The sequence below is a fragment of the Equus caballus genome, chromosome 28, assembly GCF_041296265.1.
Source record: "Equus caballus isolate H_3958 breed thoroughbred chromosome 28, TB-T2T, whole genome shotgun sequence".
Classification (NCBI taxonomy): Eukaryota; Metazoa; Chordata; class Mammalia; order Perissodactyla; family Equidae; genus Equus; species Equus caballus.
The window spans coordinates 26,401,036-26,415,840 of NC_091711.1; the positions used below are offsets into that span (position 1 = coordinate 26,401,036).

A 14,805-nucleotide genomic window follows, 5' to 3' on the forward strand; every position below is an offset into this window, starting at 1 on the left:
CTTGAACGCCTGTTCCGTCCCAAGCACTATGCTAGGTGCTGGGAATGAAGCAAGGTGCATTCTCTGCCTTCATGGTACTTACTCTCTGGTGATGGATGCAAACTTATAAAATACAAGACTACTAAGAAGTCCAACTACTCACTGTGCTGTGAGAAAACCCAAACTACTTGGGCACATCAGTTGCCAGTCTCAGCTGAGCCCAGCTTTTGAGTCATCCCAGGCCAGACATCAGACATGCAAGGGAAGAAGCCTCCAGATGATACCAGCGCCCAGCAATCTGAGTCCTGCCCAGCCATTTGAGGATTCCAAACTCAGGCCCGACACATTGCAGAGACAAGCTGTTTCCACTGGCTCTGTGCAAATTTATGACCCAAACAACCCAAAAGTCTATCCCTTTACTTATGTCATTCTTTCTCCACCTGGAAGACACTTCCAATTGTCTTTGCTTGGCTAGATATTTCTTATTCCTTAAGACTCAGTTGAGGCCTTCTCTTCTCCAGAAAGCATTCCCGAAACACTTTGGTTGGGTTGCGTGGCCCTTCTCCAGGCTGCTTTAGCATACCTCTTTTTTAGCATTATATAGAAAGTACTTATCTTTGTTCACCCAGGATTTTATGTGTAGAGCCAGCCTGGCACAAAGACGCTCAACATATGCTTATTAGCTGAAGTGAACAGATGCAGACTCCACGGAGCTGGCCCCAGGTAAATCTGCACGGATGTTTGTCTTCAGCGCCCTCTGCCTTCTCCAGAGCACCCTTCACCACCACCCTCCAAACCTCCTTTGCTCCAATTCGCTTTCAGTACCACAAATCAGTGAGGACTGCGAATGACACGAGCTTAGAGTGTCGGCTAAGCTTATAGGGCAGCAAGAGCCTTGAAAAGCACCATTTGGGTCCATGGATTTGCTAAAGTCTAATCACTTAGAACATGATCATATACCAGGGATTGGAGCTAAACTCACTCCTCTGCTTCCTGAGACGAGAGTGAGAGCAGAGCTTGAGAAGCGGAGCCACACTGTAGTGTAGGTACATGTCCAAGAGGAGAACCACCAGGGAGAGTGAGAGCAAGGGACAAGTCTCAGGACTAGACAGGGACAGGAATGTCCGTTCGATATCTGCCCCACCTTTTGGTGCCCACGCCTATGCATTTGAAGACTTTTGTCACTGCATTAGCACTTTTTGGGAGTATTTCATGATGACATAACCCACCCACATTTGTACTCTAAGATGCCATTCCCCTTAGTTTATTTGGCCAGGGGTGGACCCAAGCTGGGTCAGAGTGTCACCTCTGGGGATCTGGAATTAAGACAGTCTCTCTATGTGGCAAGAACAACAGTAAAGCTGGAGGGCAGCCAGATTACACAGTGTGGACTCGAGAGCAGAAATGAGAGACCACAGTACTGATGGCTCTGCAGTCTCAGGTGTCAGCCGTCTGTGCACAGGTTCTGATACCCTCCCCCTACCCTGTATCCTTAAAATAATCCTCCTTTTCCCTTTTGGATTTCTAGTCATTTGGGTTGCTGTTGCTTACAAGCAAAGAATCCTAACCGATACTACTGTGGTTCTCAAACTGTGTGCCAAGGTACCCTGGGGCACCATATTGCACTCACAGGGGTGCTACTACTCTTACTTGGTTCAAGTTGTTATATTGTTTTCAGTATGTCTTTCTATGAGCTGTATGCTCTCTGTAGGTGAGGATGTTTGTTGACCACCAAAGAGGTGAGGCAGGTTGAACAGACTGTTGGGAGAATACCTGAGGGATGGATGGGAAGGACACTGGATGGTGTTCAGGGTGGCCATGTGATCCTGATGGAGAGAACAGCAGGACAACTCTGGGGGACAAGCAGATGGATCCAGGCATGGGAGGAGAACACTCCTGCTAGACTATAGACTATACACATTTTGGTAAGGGAGGTAATTTAAAAAGCAAAACCCTAATCATGTTGTATTTCTGGTGTGCAGCAGACTGAAATTAAAGAACTTAAAATATCAGATAAATAACGCTGACATTTTTGCGATCATACTGAGAGAAAATGGATATGAAACTAATTAAAAATTTTACATTTATAAATCAAAAGATTAAACTTTGCTAAAATTCACTTTACAAAGAACACGCCACTGGACAGGGGCCAGGGCTGGGAGCAGAGGGGGAGGGTAGCTCAGCTTTATTTCTGAAAATCACTGACAAAACAATAAAATGCCCAAACTAAGCAGACATTTTTAGTTACAATGCAAGCTGAAGTTTCATATTTATTTATGAATTCAATGTAAAAAAGAGAAATGTGTGGAATCAGCAATAGGCAGGTCCTTAATCCACTTTTAAATCTTTTCCCACCAGCATGGCAGTCACAGGGTGCATACTTGCTCTGTGCTCTTGGTAGGTACGGATGGCTTGATCATGGGATTTATCAAAGGCAGCAAGGTCCCTGCAAAAAAAAAAAAGAAAAAGAAAGATGGATAACGACTTGTTTTGGCAAGTTTTATTATACTTGTAAAGTAAGTGAAAAGCAAACAGATTAACCATGGCTATGTATATCATGGTTATTATTATTTTCTTTTTTCAGAAGTCCTGCCAAACCCATAGTCAAATAACTTCACTAGGATATTCTTAAATGGTATCTTGCAGCCAAGATACAACTTTTTCCCCTTGTACCAAGCATTCTTTTAATACACATCAAGCAGCCTATTCTTCCATCTCATTGCAACATTTGAAGCAAAAACGTTTGCTTTACCTGCTCATTTCTTCTTGCACTTAACTTCAGACTCTTTTTTTCCTGTCCATGCCCACTCACCAATGATCATCTACTTGCTTTCAAAGATCTCTCTGTATACAGGATTGTCTTCGATTTATTTCTTTTCAACAGTGTCTAACCCTATTTGGCCCATAATAGGTAATACATATATAACGCTTCTAAAAAAACTAATGAAATTATCTCAAATTTTAAGTATTTGGGAGTGTTCATTCCTATGCCAAACTTATATCTATAATTTTAAGAAATTTAAAAATATTTATTATTTTTAGGTTGCATTTTACAAAGTATTTTAGCAACAACACAAACATTTAAGATTTCTCTTGCCCATTCCTTATATATACAAAGCACAGTCTGATTTGGTTCTTACTTGAATAAGGGTCGTGTGAACTTCATTCTTCCTTGTTCAGTTGCCATTTTTAGAGCCAAAGGAATTGCTTCCTCCCATTTCGATTGAACGCACAGCCGTAACCATCTGAAAGGAGGAATTTTGGGGGCCGTGGGGTCGGAAAGGAGGAAGGGGCAGTATATGACAGGTATATCTGAAAATTACTTTTGTAATGATGAACAACCCCATTATAGTTACATTGTCCACCACTTTATACTATGTCTTTATTCTGAGACTCTCAAATTCCTTATATATACAATGTAATAATTGGAGAAGAGAAGGAAGAGGAGTTTGTTCTTGAAAAAGATCACGTTTTAAAAGGTTTGGATTACACAGGTGCTCATGTAACTTAAGAATGCAATTTCTGAAGGAGATAAACTTTGGTTCAAGCCTTCCCCTAAAAATTTGAACTAAGAAAGATTAATTACTTAACAGAATCAAAGATTTCTTACTATTCCCACTTCAGAGTTGATTTGGCTAGTTGTGGAAGAAGGCCTATTTACCAGTGGATCCTTAATTCTAATTTTTTTTTAAAGGCAAGAGGAGCTTAGAACAGATCCTAACAAAAGATTAATATTATCCTCTTACTGATATTACAACTATTCCTTAAAGACCACTATAATTATTTATATAGATGCAGTAAATTTGACAAGGATTTCTCAAGACTCATGTATGCCACATAAAGTACTTCCCTTTCTCCACTTTCTAAACTAGTTTTCTACTTTCTTCCACAGAGACAAGTTAAAATGATGTACCTGAATCGTATTTCAGAATTGTTAATGGCATTGAAGTTGTACACCTCTTGCATTCGCTTTATGTGCCCCAATGGAAGAGGTGCCTAAGAGCAAAATAAAGAAGTAAGATGTATCATTTCAACAGGATTCCTGGGAAGAAAGGAGCTGGAGAAAAATTCTTAGCCAGATTAAAATCCTAAATATTTTATAATATAGAAATAAGTTAGATAAAAATAAAAGAAACAAATGCACACTGAGATAAATTTTGTGCAAACTTGTTCTGGATAAGGATGTTCTATACTAGGAGCAATGGGATAATTTAAGTTGCAAGGTACGTAGAGAATTAAATGAGAATTACTCTCCTCAGACTTTTTCACATATATAAATATTAACTTTCTGACCCTTTCTAGAATCTTTCAAGTTCTTCCTTATACCCTACATATCTTAAATTTATTCCATTCTCCAGATTAAATCACAGTTCCTTAATTTTTTCCTCACTGACTCCCCCCAGATTTATCTTTGTATATTTCTTCTAAAATCCCTTTTAAATTTTCTATATCCCTACAAAATAGGAATTTTTAAACTTTTCTATTACAGATCCCATTCAGAATCTGATGAATAATATGGACCCTTTCCTTAGGGGAAAAAAAAATACATTTGCCATATATACACCAACTTCCATATACAATTTCAGGGGGTTCATAAACCTCCTGTGCCCACCTTAACCCACGCTGAAAGGGATAACAAGTTCGGGTAAAGGAAAGAAAGAATTCAGTTTGGACAAGTCGAGAGTGTGAGGTGGCCGCGGAGTGCAGGTTGCGGTAACTCTCCTCGGCAGTGAGCAGCTCACCTCACAGTAGAACCCTCACTCCACACCCACAGCCATCTCTGCTCTCACTGACTGCTAGACCCTTCCCAAAGTGTTTAGTCCAACTACACCCCACGTCCACCCTGGCAGTCCGCTGGTTAAGGTCACCTCCCAGGCTCCCTCCCTTCCCCCATGTTTGCCTGCCCTATTCCCCAGTCATCTGTCACGTTTTCTCTCTTCTTGGTCCTCGGCCACATGACAGTGCTACAGACATTTGTGAAACCCTGAGGACTCAATGCACTAAAAACTGATTCTCTAAGGCCCCCCGTTGGCTTAAAATCCTCTTGCTCATTTTGCGTCAACTCCATAGGAACTCCTGTTCAAAGTCTTCTCCATTCCTCTCAGGGTCCTTAGACCTAAGAGTTCCCTATAATGTAATAGTAACGACCTAGTCATTATCTCCCTCTCACAAGGCAGCATCTCCTTTCAGTTTCATGTATTCTTTTAATTACCTGGACTTGAAACCTTAAAATCTGTCTAAACAGATTTTCCTGTTAACTTCCAAATCCAGTCAGTCACCAAACCCCACGCTTGCATCCGGTGTAATCTCCCTCTCATCTGTCCTCTTCTTTCCTTTCCCCTTTCCCGCCAGCTCTCTCCCTCAGGTCCTGTACTCCTGCGAATCCTCCAGCTGACGTCACCCGCTGTGTTCCTCATGTCAATCAATCCAGCCTTCACATCACCAGTGGATTCATTTTCACAACCCACCATTTCATCAAATGACTCTGTTAAATATGTTAAATCCTTTCCTCCTGACTAGAATCAAATCTAAAATTCTTAGCTTACCATTCAAGACTCACCGCAACTGATCCTACCAGCCTTTCCGGTGTTATCTTCCTTCACTTCTTGACCCGGAGCTGCGGCATACTCCTGCAACCCTGGGCATGCGCCCTCACTCGCTGTTCCCTTGGACTTGAACTTCTACCTCCCTGCTGATGCTGCTGTGCTCAGACTGAGCCCACTGCTCCCAAATCCTTCCTTGATTACACTCGTTGGAAGGGAGTCCTTCTTCACTAATTAAGCTTCTCTCAAACAATACCTAAAATATCCCTGCTTTTACTGCTAAAGCTTGCATGTGTGATCTTTCCTACTAGATTGTAAACTTTTTGAGGACACGGTCTATTTCTTTCTTACATATTTTTATATTCAGCACCATACTAAACATAGTAGGCATTCAATAGATGTTTTTAAATGAATGAATTTTATAAACTATTTTTTTCCATTAGTTTCCACAGTAATGTTTTTTTCCATGTTGGGTTTGACACAAATGCTGTGCCTTTGTGCCCATTTTAATTGCTAATGTTGTGAGCCAGTACTTACTCTCTGGAGCAGCTGTGCTAAAAATTCATTCAACTGATGAGAAGAGAGATCTTTCAGGTCTGTGGAGTTGAATGAATTTAAATCATCTTCTTTGGCCTAAAATAAATGTTACCTGGTTATTTCTATTCATGTACAATTTAGCAATATTTACTGGTTTATCTGACATAAAAGTAAAAATTAAGAAGACGACAGAACTACAAGAATGCATAAGATTGTAAAAAATAAATTTTAGCCTTGAATAATTCTGAGATTGCATCACTATAACTTAAAGAGCTGATATGACTCCTAAAATCTATATTGCTTAAGGAAAATTAAACTATTAATAATAAAAGTAGAGGAAACTTTTGATACAGAGATTTACTATTCATGATATACACATTTCCAAAGTAAAGAAATATTATAAAAAGTATGTCAACTAACTTACAGGTCAATTCAAAAATTTGGGTAAAGGATCGAATTGCATATTCTTTGAAATATCACACTAATGAGCTGATAGGCCACAAACTGATGTTTCCTTTCATCCCCAGACATTTTATTTTCCCCACTTAATCTTGGAAGTCATCTAAGAAAAAGAAAAATGGGTCTGTACTTTTCAATTTAGGATTCACTGCCAAAAATCTTTGAAGATCTGATTAAGGAATATGAAATAAAGCTTTTCAAAGTAAATGTTTTTAAATCTTTTTAAACCGGTTATAAATTCTTTTAAACTAGAGTTTTTTTTTTAATTTTAAAAGAAATATATGCAAATGTTAAAAAAAAAAATAAACAGGACCAAATGCAAAATTCCTTTGCTTTTGCTCGCTGTCGCCAAGTCCCATTCCTTAGTGAGCAGTATTGTTCCTTGTATATCCTTCCAGAAAATGTAATGTGTCTATATATATCCTTGCAAAAAACATATTATTTTATACCTCCCTACCCCTTTACAATTCCCCTTAATATCAAAACTTCTTCCCTCTTTAGAACTTCACCTTAATGTCACAACTTACAGATCTCATTCTCTGCTCAAAAACGTGCAAATGTAAACTATTAAGGATATACTCATAAGTGGTAAAAACATAAAAAGCAAGGGAATGATAAGGCACAGTTCAAGGTCATGGTCACCTTGATGGGTGGGCAAGGTGGGTAGAGAGGAGGAAGAGACGGGGAGGGCCAGGTACATGGAGGTACCTATGTGCACAACCAGCCTACTTCTCTAATAGGCAGCTGCTTAGATTTTATATTTTCTTCGAAAAAAAAAATCTTGAAGTTAGATCTAAAAAATCAGGAATGCTCTAACTTCGTTATGATGTATGAGAATCTCCAAAAAGATGTTTATATTTTATTTAAAATTAGAGCATCTTTTCCCTTCATTTCTTGTTCATTTTCCTGATTGGCATTACTCCTGATTTGGGTTTTCTTCCTTCTTGTGGCTCAAAGTGGGTTCTCCCAACACCTGGAGCTTTCTACTCTTCTTTCCTATTCTCCACATCTAATCAGTTTTCAAGTTCTTAACTAGCTATAAAATTAAATTTTAAAAATCTCTTTCAAATCTATTAATATTTCCTCCTGCACTGTTCTAAGGCAAGCTGCTCAAGCCTTCTTATCTGAACTATTATTGATACCTTCCTAGCCGGCCTTACTAACTGTTAAGTTTGCCGTCTTAACTGATCTTACATATTACACTACCTGATTAATGGTCCTAACACGGAACTCTGATCATTTCGTTGCAATTCAGAAACCTTTAAGGATCCACTCCTGCCTAGAGATTATGTTAAATTCCTTAGCCTGACATGTAAGTTCCTCCATGACAGACAGCTAATTTATCTTTCCAACCTTGTTTTTCCTCTACTAATTCATGTATTCATCCAACAGTGCATAAATCTGGATGGCCCTGGCGAAACAGAGATGAATAAAAACAAGTCCTGCTCTCAAGGAGATTAGAGCCTGGTGAGAGAAACAGTCAAGTAGACAAATACAGTAAAGGCTTTCTTATAAATGAGCTCCACTAAAAATGCTTGTCAGATTAAGCAATCCTCTCCATGCCCGCTGGAACATGACTGCTGCCCGGGGCATGCTGCCCATGCAGAGTGGGTGGGCCCCCTCCAGTTCCTAGGCTCTTCTGCTTCCACCTGCTGCTTTATGTGCTACCAAGTCAGCTGTAATTGTTTCCAAATGTGTTCATGTCAGCTGTGCTTATAATTATGATATCTTGTTAAATAATAGGAAATCTGTGAAAGAGGAGTGCCGAAGGAAAAAGAAATTTCTATAAATATTAGGTTTATCACTTTGGAAAAACTAAGCATTAACTTAAAAATTGTCATAGAAAAAATGGTGCTGTAGAATTTGCAGACAAGATCCTTGTAAAAGATTGGGATAACAAGGGGCCAATCCCATGGCCAAGTGGTTAAGTTCGTGCGCTCTGCTGTAGCGGCCTAGTGTTTCATTGGTTTGAATCCCGGGTGCGGATGTGGCACCGCTCATCAAGCCATGCTGAGGCGGCACCCCACATGCCACAACTAGAAGGACCCACAACTAAGAATATACAACTATGTACCGGAGGGCTTTGGGGAGAAAAAGGAAAAAAATCTAAAAAAAAAAAAAAAGACTGGGATAACAATAGGAAAATTCTAGAAGGATCTACAGATTGCTTTGTAAGTGTATTTAAATTCTGTTTCCACTTTAAAGAAACTGAAACTGGAAATCACAGGTGTGTTATGAATGTAGTTTATGCAGCTGACACATATCCTTGGCCCATAGTAAAAGTTTAAGGAGTTTAGGTTTTAAGTTAAAACAAAATGCCTTATGATCAGTTTCTATGACATCTTGCTTTAACCAACTTTTTCAGCTAAGTGACTGGTTAACTGATTGGTTCCAACCTTATAAGAGTACTTTAACCACAGCACAAAAAAGCCAGAAGTGGTGTGAGAGGGCTATTTATGGGCCTCTCTGAGAGGTGAGGAGGGAGAGCCTAACTTAGCCTGGGGTGGGGAGAGAAGGGAGGGGTGCTAGGAAGCAGAGCGCACAGCCTTGTACAAGGCAGCAAGGCATGGAGTAACAGGATCTCAGTGGAACTGCGAATAGATCAGCGTGGCTGCAGCCCCAAGTCACAAGGGAGGGGGAGGGCTGAGAGAGGAACCCGAACAGGCTCTAAGCTCTAACCAGACTGAACTCTCCCCTCCATGCATGCTCCACGTTTTGTTGCTGCTTTTAATAAAAACCTTTGTTTAAACACTGTCCCTCCCACCCAGAACGTCCTCCTCTACTTCATCCACATCCAAACGGCATGAAACCCAGCTGAAACCTCCTCTCCCGGAGGACGCTCTCCTTGATGCGGCAGCCAACTCCACTCTCCCACCTGCGGCAGAAGTCACAGCGCCCTCTGTTGACCTCTTATGCCTTCAGCTGTACTTTTTCACGCTGCTCATCACCTACTGCTCAGTATTAGCTATTTATAAGTCTAATTTCTTTAATTAAACTGCGGCTGCTTCAAAGGCAAGTCCATCTCTTTCACAGTGCTTGGCATAGCATTTTGTATGTCGTAGAAGATCCTGTTAAGAAATACTGGTTGAATAGCCTTTAGAAACAAGTTTCAAAAAGCAACATCTAAGTTTGTTGCAGATTATAGGATGAAGGGTAGCAGAATATGGCACCCCGAAATACACCTCTTTGGTGTCCTGGTTATTTTGAGCTGTAGGCTCCTGGAAAACAGCAAATGCAGGGACAGGCTTTCTCTGAACTCTTATCTGCCTAAAGATGGATCGTCCAAAAGGGGCTCGATTGTCATGAATCCCCTGCTGGGAGTTTCATCAACCAGGGAAAACTGACTCATCACAGGAGAGGAGGTCACAAGTGCACATACCCAGACAAGCTTTGTCACAAACCATCGTATCTCCCATCTATTCTTCCAAGGGCCCATTCATCTTTTATAAAAATCATCTACTCTAGAGGCCTACGTGCCCCTACTCCTGTCCCTATTAAGATGGTATTTAACTCTGAATTCTAAAGCTACCTCTGAGTTACTCATTTTTCCCCGGGCATCTCCCATGTATACATGAGGTATCCATGTCAGTAAACTTCAGTTTTTCTCTTGTTATTCTGTCTTTGGTTACAGGGGTCTCAGTTAAGAACTCAGAAGGGTAGAGGGAAAACTATTTTTCCTCCCCTACAATGATTATTCTTAAATTTTTCATTATTTTCCATTAAAGAATTATCCACGGCACATCCTCACTCTGGTTTCTCCAAGGGTTACGTTTCAGTGAATACATGAAGAAGCTCCTCTTTAGGAAGTTTCATAGACGCGAAAATAATACTGACAGAGCAAAAGGGCTCAGTTCTTCCCTCACTAACAGCTGCCATTAACAGGCACCTAAGATCACTTTAGATTTACCTGGTATGTGCAAGGACTATATTTGAAGTAGTATCTTATAAATAAATGATTTACGAGGAAAAGAAGATAGGGAAGATGCAAATATTTTTGCAAACCTTCTTTAAGAATCAAAAAGAATCAAGAAAAATCAGAACCAATACCATCAACATCTATTTGTTTTCCCTCTCAAACTTAACTTTACACCTTGGGGACTGATGTAACATCACTCTGGACAAACCTGACTTGCGAATAGCTTTTCAAAAGCAAGCGTTCATGAGTAAAGTACCCCCCACCCACCTTCATGAGTAGAGATATATTTGTACTGTTCAAAAAGGAGTAAAAAATCACATATTGCTACTCACAGTAATCCATCTTTGACTTAAGGCAATACAAGCATTTGTCAGAGTCATATCATAACTGCAACGAGGAAAAAGTATTAGAGATTAACTTTTATAAAAATGCACATGCTTCTGCATAAATGCAATTTTGAAGTTACAGAACATACTTAAATTTCAAAGTTCTTTTTAAATAAAGACAAAGAACTCCAGAGTGATGGAAAGAGGAAATCTTCTACCTGACTTAAATATTACTGGCATCATCTAAGAACTTGGGAATCCAAGTGGGTACCAAATTCCTGAAACACCTGATTATTCTTCAGAGAGAATGCCAGAACACCTCAGCAAAGACTGTCATGTGCTTCAGGAGTCTGTGCGGAAGGAGCTGGGACGCAGCTGGGCATATTTAGTGTTTACTGTACGGCAGGAACAGTTCTAGGCACCCAGCAACATGATAAACAACAAACACAAAGGCCTTGCTCTCATGGATTCTACCCTCTGCCGTTCCAACCATCTAAACATCCAACAAATCTACCAGCACCCATGTGACAGGCACTGTTCCAGACGCTGGGGAAACAATGGTGTCACAGGTGACCCTTGGGAGACTGCAACATCATGTGATGAGTTTGTTCCTCTCATTTCAGAACAAAGTGGAAATAACAAACTCTGACCATTAAGCAAAGCAAGCTACACCAAGATTTGTGTGTTCTTACCTTATAAAATAAATCATATGTTTTACAACAATGGAAGAGACCATGTAATACGTGCAAATTTCTTGTGAAATAGTCCTCTTTGTCCATACATCACGCTCGCTTGCTGTGAAATGTTTCTACTGGAGAACAGAGGGGTACCTGCCCCTGAGGGCCCAAATGAAGTAAGTTTTGATTAGAAGTTACCTTGAACCTGCTTCAAGGGAGTTTGTGCCCCAGGGGAGATGATAAAGGGTCAGAGCAGTGATGGCCTTTGAAGCAGCAGCCAGTTGACCTTCATGAAGCAGTCAGGCTGGGTTTGCCCTCAAAACCAAGTGGGATCAGAGGTCCCCGACTGCCAAGGCAGTATGTCACCTTCAACTAGAATGTTACTTAGCACCGACTTCACAAGGAACAACAGGACAGAAAAAACCTTTGGTCTGTTTCTTGTGCCCTGAAACTTCCTTCTCATCGTAATGAACAGAACTGGGGGAGGGATAGACCAGGGAAGGGAAGCAACCCTTATTTACGGCAAGGGTCTAAGAAAAGCAATGAGCAGAACCAGACAGGAGCCCCGCTCTCACAGTGCTTCAATGCAGCGAAGGAGAAAGGCTTGAATAATCACCCAAATAAATGAAAATTACTACTGTAAAACTACGGCAACAGCTACAAAGAGGCGATACCAAGAAACCCTAAATGGGAGATATGACCTGGTTAGAGGGCTGAAGGAAAGCTTCCATGAGAAAGTGGTTCTTGAGCTGAGAGTGGGATTAAGTGGGGAAAGAGTATTCCAGGTGGAGGGAAAATCACGCTCCCAGCTGGAACATGCAGGAGTGGGCAGCCTCCCCGACTCCTGGAAGACCAGGCTTCAGGTCCCTCATGTGAGGAAGGTGTTTGGTTTAAAAGGCAGGACACTAGAGACTACCAAGGTTTGAATCTCAACTCTTATTACTTACTTACTGTGCAACCTTAGGCAAGACACTTTACCTGGCTAAGCCTAATTTGTCTCCTCTGGAAATGGGGATGATAATTAATAACCCTGCTGTAATGACTAACACAATACTTATAAAATAGGAAAAACTACCTTATTGTAAGGTTTTGAAGGAAAGGGCAATATCTTACCCTTCTCTGTATCTCTTATCATCCTTGTGCAGAAAGGAGGTACTCAGTAATTACTTGTAAAGAATTGAACTAATTTATATTTATACTATCATGGAAATTATTCTTTTAGCCTCAGGGTTAAGGTTTAAACAGCTAAGCAGTCTACTCTCATCACTAACTAGTGACAGCTTCAGGAAGGCATAAAACCCTTTCAGAGGAGCTGAAAGGATCTAGGGGAATGAGAAGGAAAGCAGGAACAGTTAAGGACTTACTGGGGTTTCACAGGGGGCAGCCCAGGAGAGTGGAGCCAGGCATTCCAATCGACTTGATTGAGAACATCAACCTGGGAACAGTAAGAACACCCAGTTTACTACAGAACACTCTTGTCTTTGTTTTTTATTTTTTATTATTTATTTATTTTTTGAGGAAGATTAGCCCCGAGGTAACATCTGCTGCCAATCCTCCTCTTTTTGCTGAAGAAGACTGGCCCTGAGCTAACATCCGTGCCCATCTTCCTCTACTTTATATGTGGGATGCCTGCCACAGCATGGCTTGACAAACGGTGCCATGTCCGCACCTGGGATCCGAACCGGTGAACCCTGGGCCACCGAAGCAGAACGTGCACACTTAACCGCTGTGCCACCGGGCCGGCCCAGAACAATCTTTTCTATTGAAAGAAAATCTGAAGCAGACTTTTAGGTCTTCAAATCTATAATTTTGTCTATACTGATGTGTCAAGATAATTTCTAAGTCACTTTTCTAAAATAAATTTATATTAATCAATGGGGTTCTGTTACAAAATTAAAATAGGCAAATTAAATATATACAAAAAATTTCTGAAACATACTATTGCAGATCTCTCTGAAACAGGAAAATTCCACACATTAGTTCATGCTGTTGAGATCACATTTTAAATAGGAAAAACTACAATGAAAGGCTGAGTCTTAAGACAAATTCTACACCAATACCACTATTAAGTAATTCAAATCAGCCTAACAAATAGCCATTAAATAAAGATATACTGGGCATGAAAAATAAGAAAGCTTTTAAAATCCAACCTTATCTTTGAAGTGGGAATACAGGAAATCCTTCCAGTCATCAGTGGTTATGCTCTTGTAGGAAAATTTCTTAACATAAGCCTTTAAGAAACCTAGGAAAACCTCTAAGAGTTTAAAAAAAAAAAAGACGAACAGAAGAAAAACGGAAAAGTCAATTAATGGAAAGGTAATTATTTAACATATTTTTTAGTGCTTGGCATTGTACTATTAACCACAGAGAATAAAGAACACTGAGAGATGAGGGAAACCAATGAGGACTTTTAGAATGAAAGAATGTTCAAAAAAAGGAGGTAAGACTTAAGTTGGGCCTTAAAGAATATACGTAATTTGGGGGAAGGGAGAAGAGACATCCTAATTACAAGTAAGAGGACAAGACAATAAAGACACAGAAAAGGAATACACAATACAAGTTTTAAAAGCAATGACCCTGGTATGACTAGAAAGGGGGAAAATAAGACTGGTCAGGCAGAATGGGTGCAGGTGAGGGAGGGCCTTCCCAGTCAGTCAACAAAGGAGACGACCTACTGCCCGTCAATGGGGAAGGTTATGTAAGCTTGGCATATCTATACCATGAAATACTATGCTGGCACTAAAAGGCATAAGATAAATTTGTGTGCACTGACATGGAAGCATGTATGTGAAATATGGTTGAATTAAAAAAAACACAAATGGGGGCTGGCCCAGGGGCACAGTAGTTAAGCTGATGCTCCACTTCATCGGCCCAGGGTTCACAGGTTAGGATCCTGGGTGTGGACCTACACACCACTCATCAAGCCATGCTGTGGCCGCTTCCCACATATAAAGTAGAGGAAGATTGGCATGGATGATAGCTCAGGGCCAATCTTCCTCACCAAAATAACCCCCCCACAAATGTAGAACAAAAATATGGTATGATTCATTTTCTGTAATTCAAATAATTATATTTATTTGTTTGTTCATTTACACTTAGGAAAAGATCTGGAACCATACACACCAAACTGCTAACAGTGGTTTCCCTGGGGAGTGCAAAGTGTTCTGAGGGACTCTCACATGTTGCTCTTATAAACTTCTATACTGCACAAAGTTTTTTCAATGACTTCATACTATTTTCCTAATTTTTAAAATACTGATGAGTTTTTTTTTAAGTCAAGCTGCACAATTTAGAACTCAGCAGTTATTCAAAGTTTTAAGCAGAGACGTAACATTAGAAAATGATATGGATTTCTCCAAGAGCTATGC

General features: G+C 40.2%; 1 protein-coding gene across 2 annotated transcripts in view; it reads right to left on the minus strand.

The window, feature by feature from the left end:
• Positions 1 to 2,216: 2,216 nt before the first annotated feature.
• The window catches only part of LTA4H (leukotriene A4 hydrolase), a 32,341-nt gene continuing 19,752 nt past the window's right edge, over positions 2,217 to 14,805 (minus strand). Inside the window, exons 13-19 of one of the 2 annotated variants that reach the window (XM_001494765.7) lie at positions 13,588 to 13,691; positions 12,802 to 12,872; positions 10,767 to 10,821; positions 6,060 to 6,155; positions 3,893 to 3,975; positions 3,120 to 3,224; positions 2,217 to 2,425 (exon numbers count right to left, since the gene is read on the minus strand). In XM_001494765.7, coding sequence (XP_001494815.5) covers positions 2,308 to 2,425; positions 3,120 to 3,224; positions 3,893 to 3,975; positions 6,060 to 6,155; positions 10,767 to 10,821; positions 12,802 to 12,872; positions 13,588 to 13,691 — 632 coding nt within the window. In that variant the 3' untranslated portion in view covers positions 2,217 to 2,307. The remainder of the gene's footprint in view (positions 2,426 to 3,119; positions 3,225 to 3,892; positions 3,976 to 6,059; positions 6,156 to 10,766; positions 10,822 to 12,801; positions 12,873 to 13,587; positions 13,692 to 14,805) is intronic. The other variant, XM_005606527.4, reaches the window with a different exon arrangement.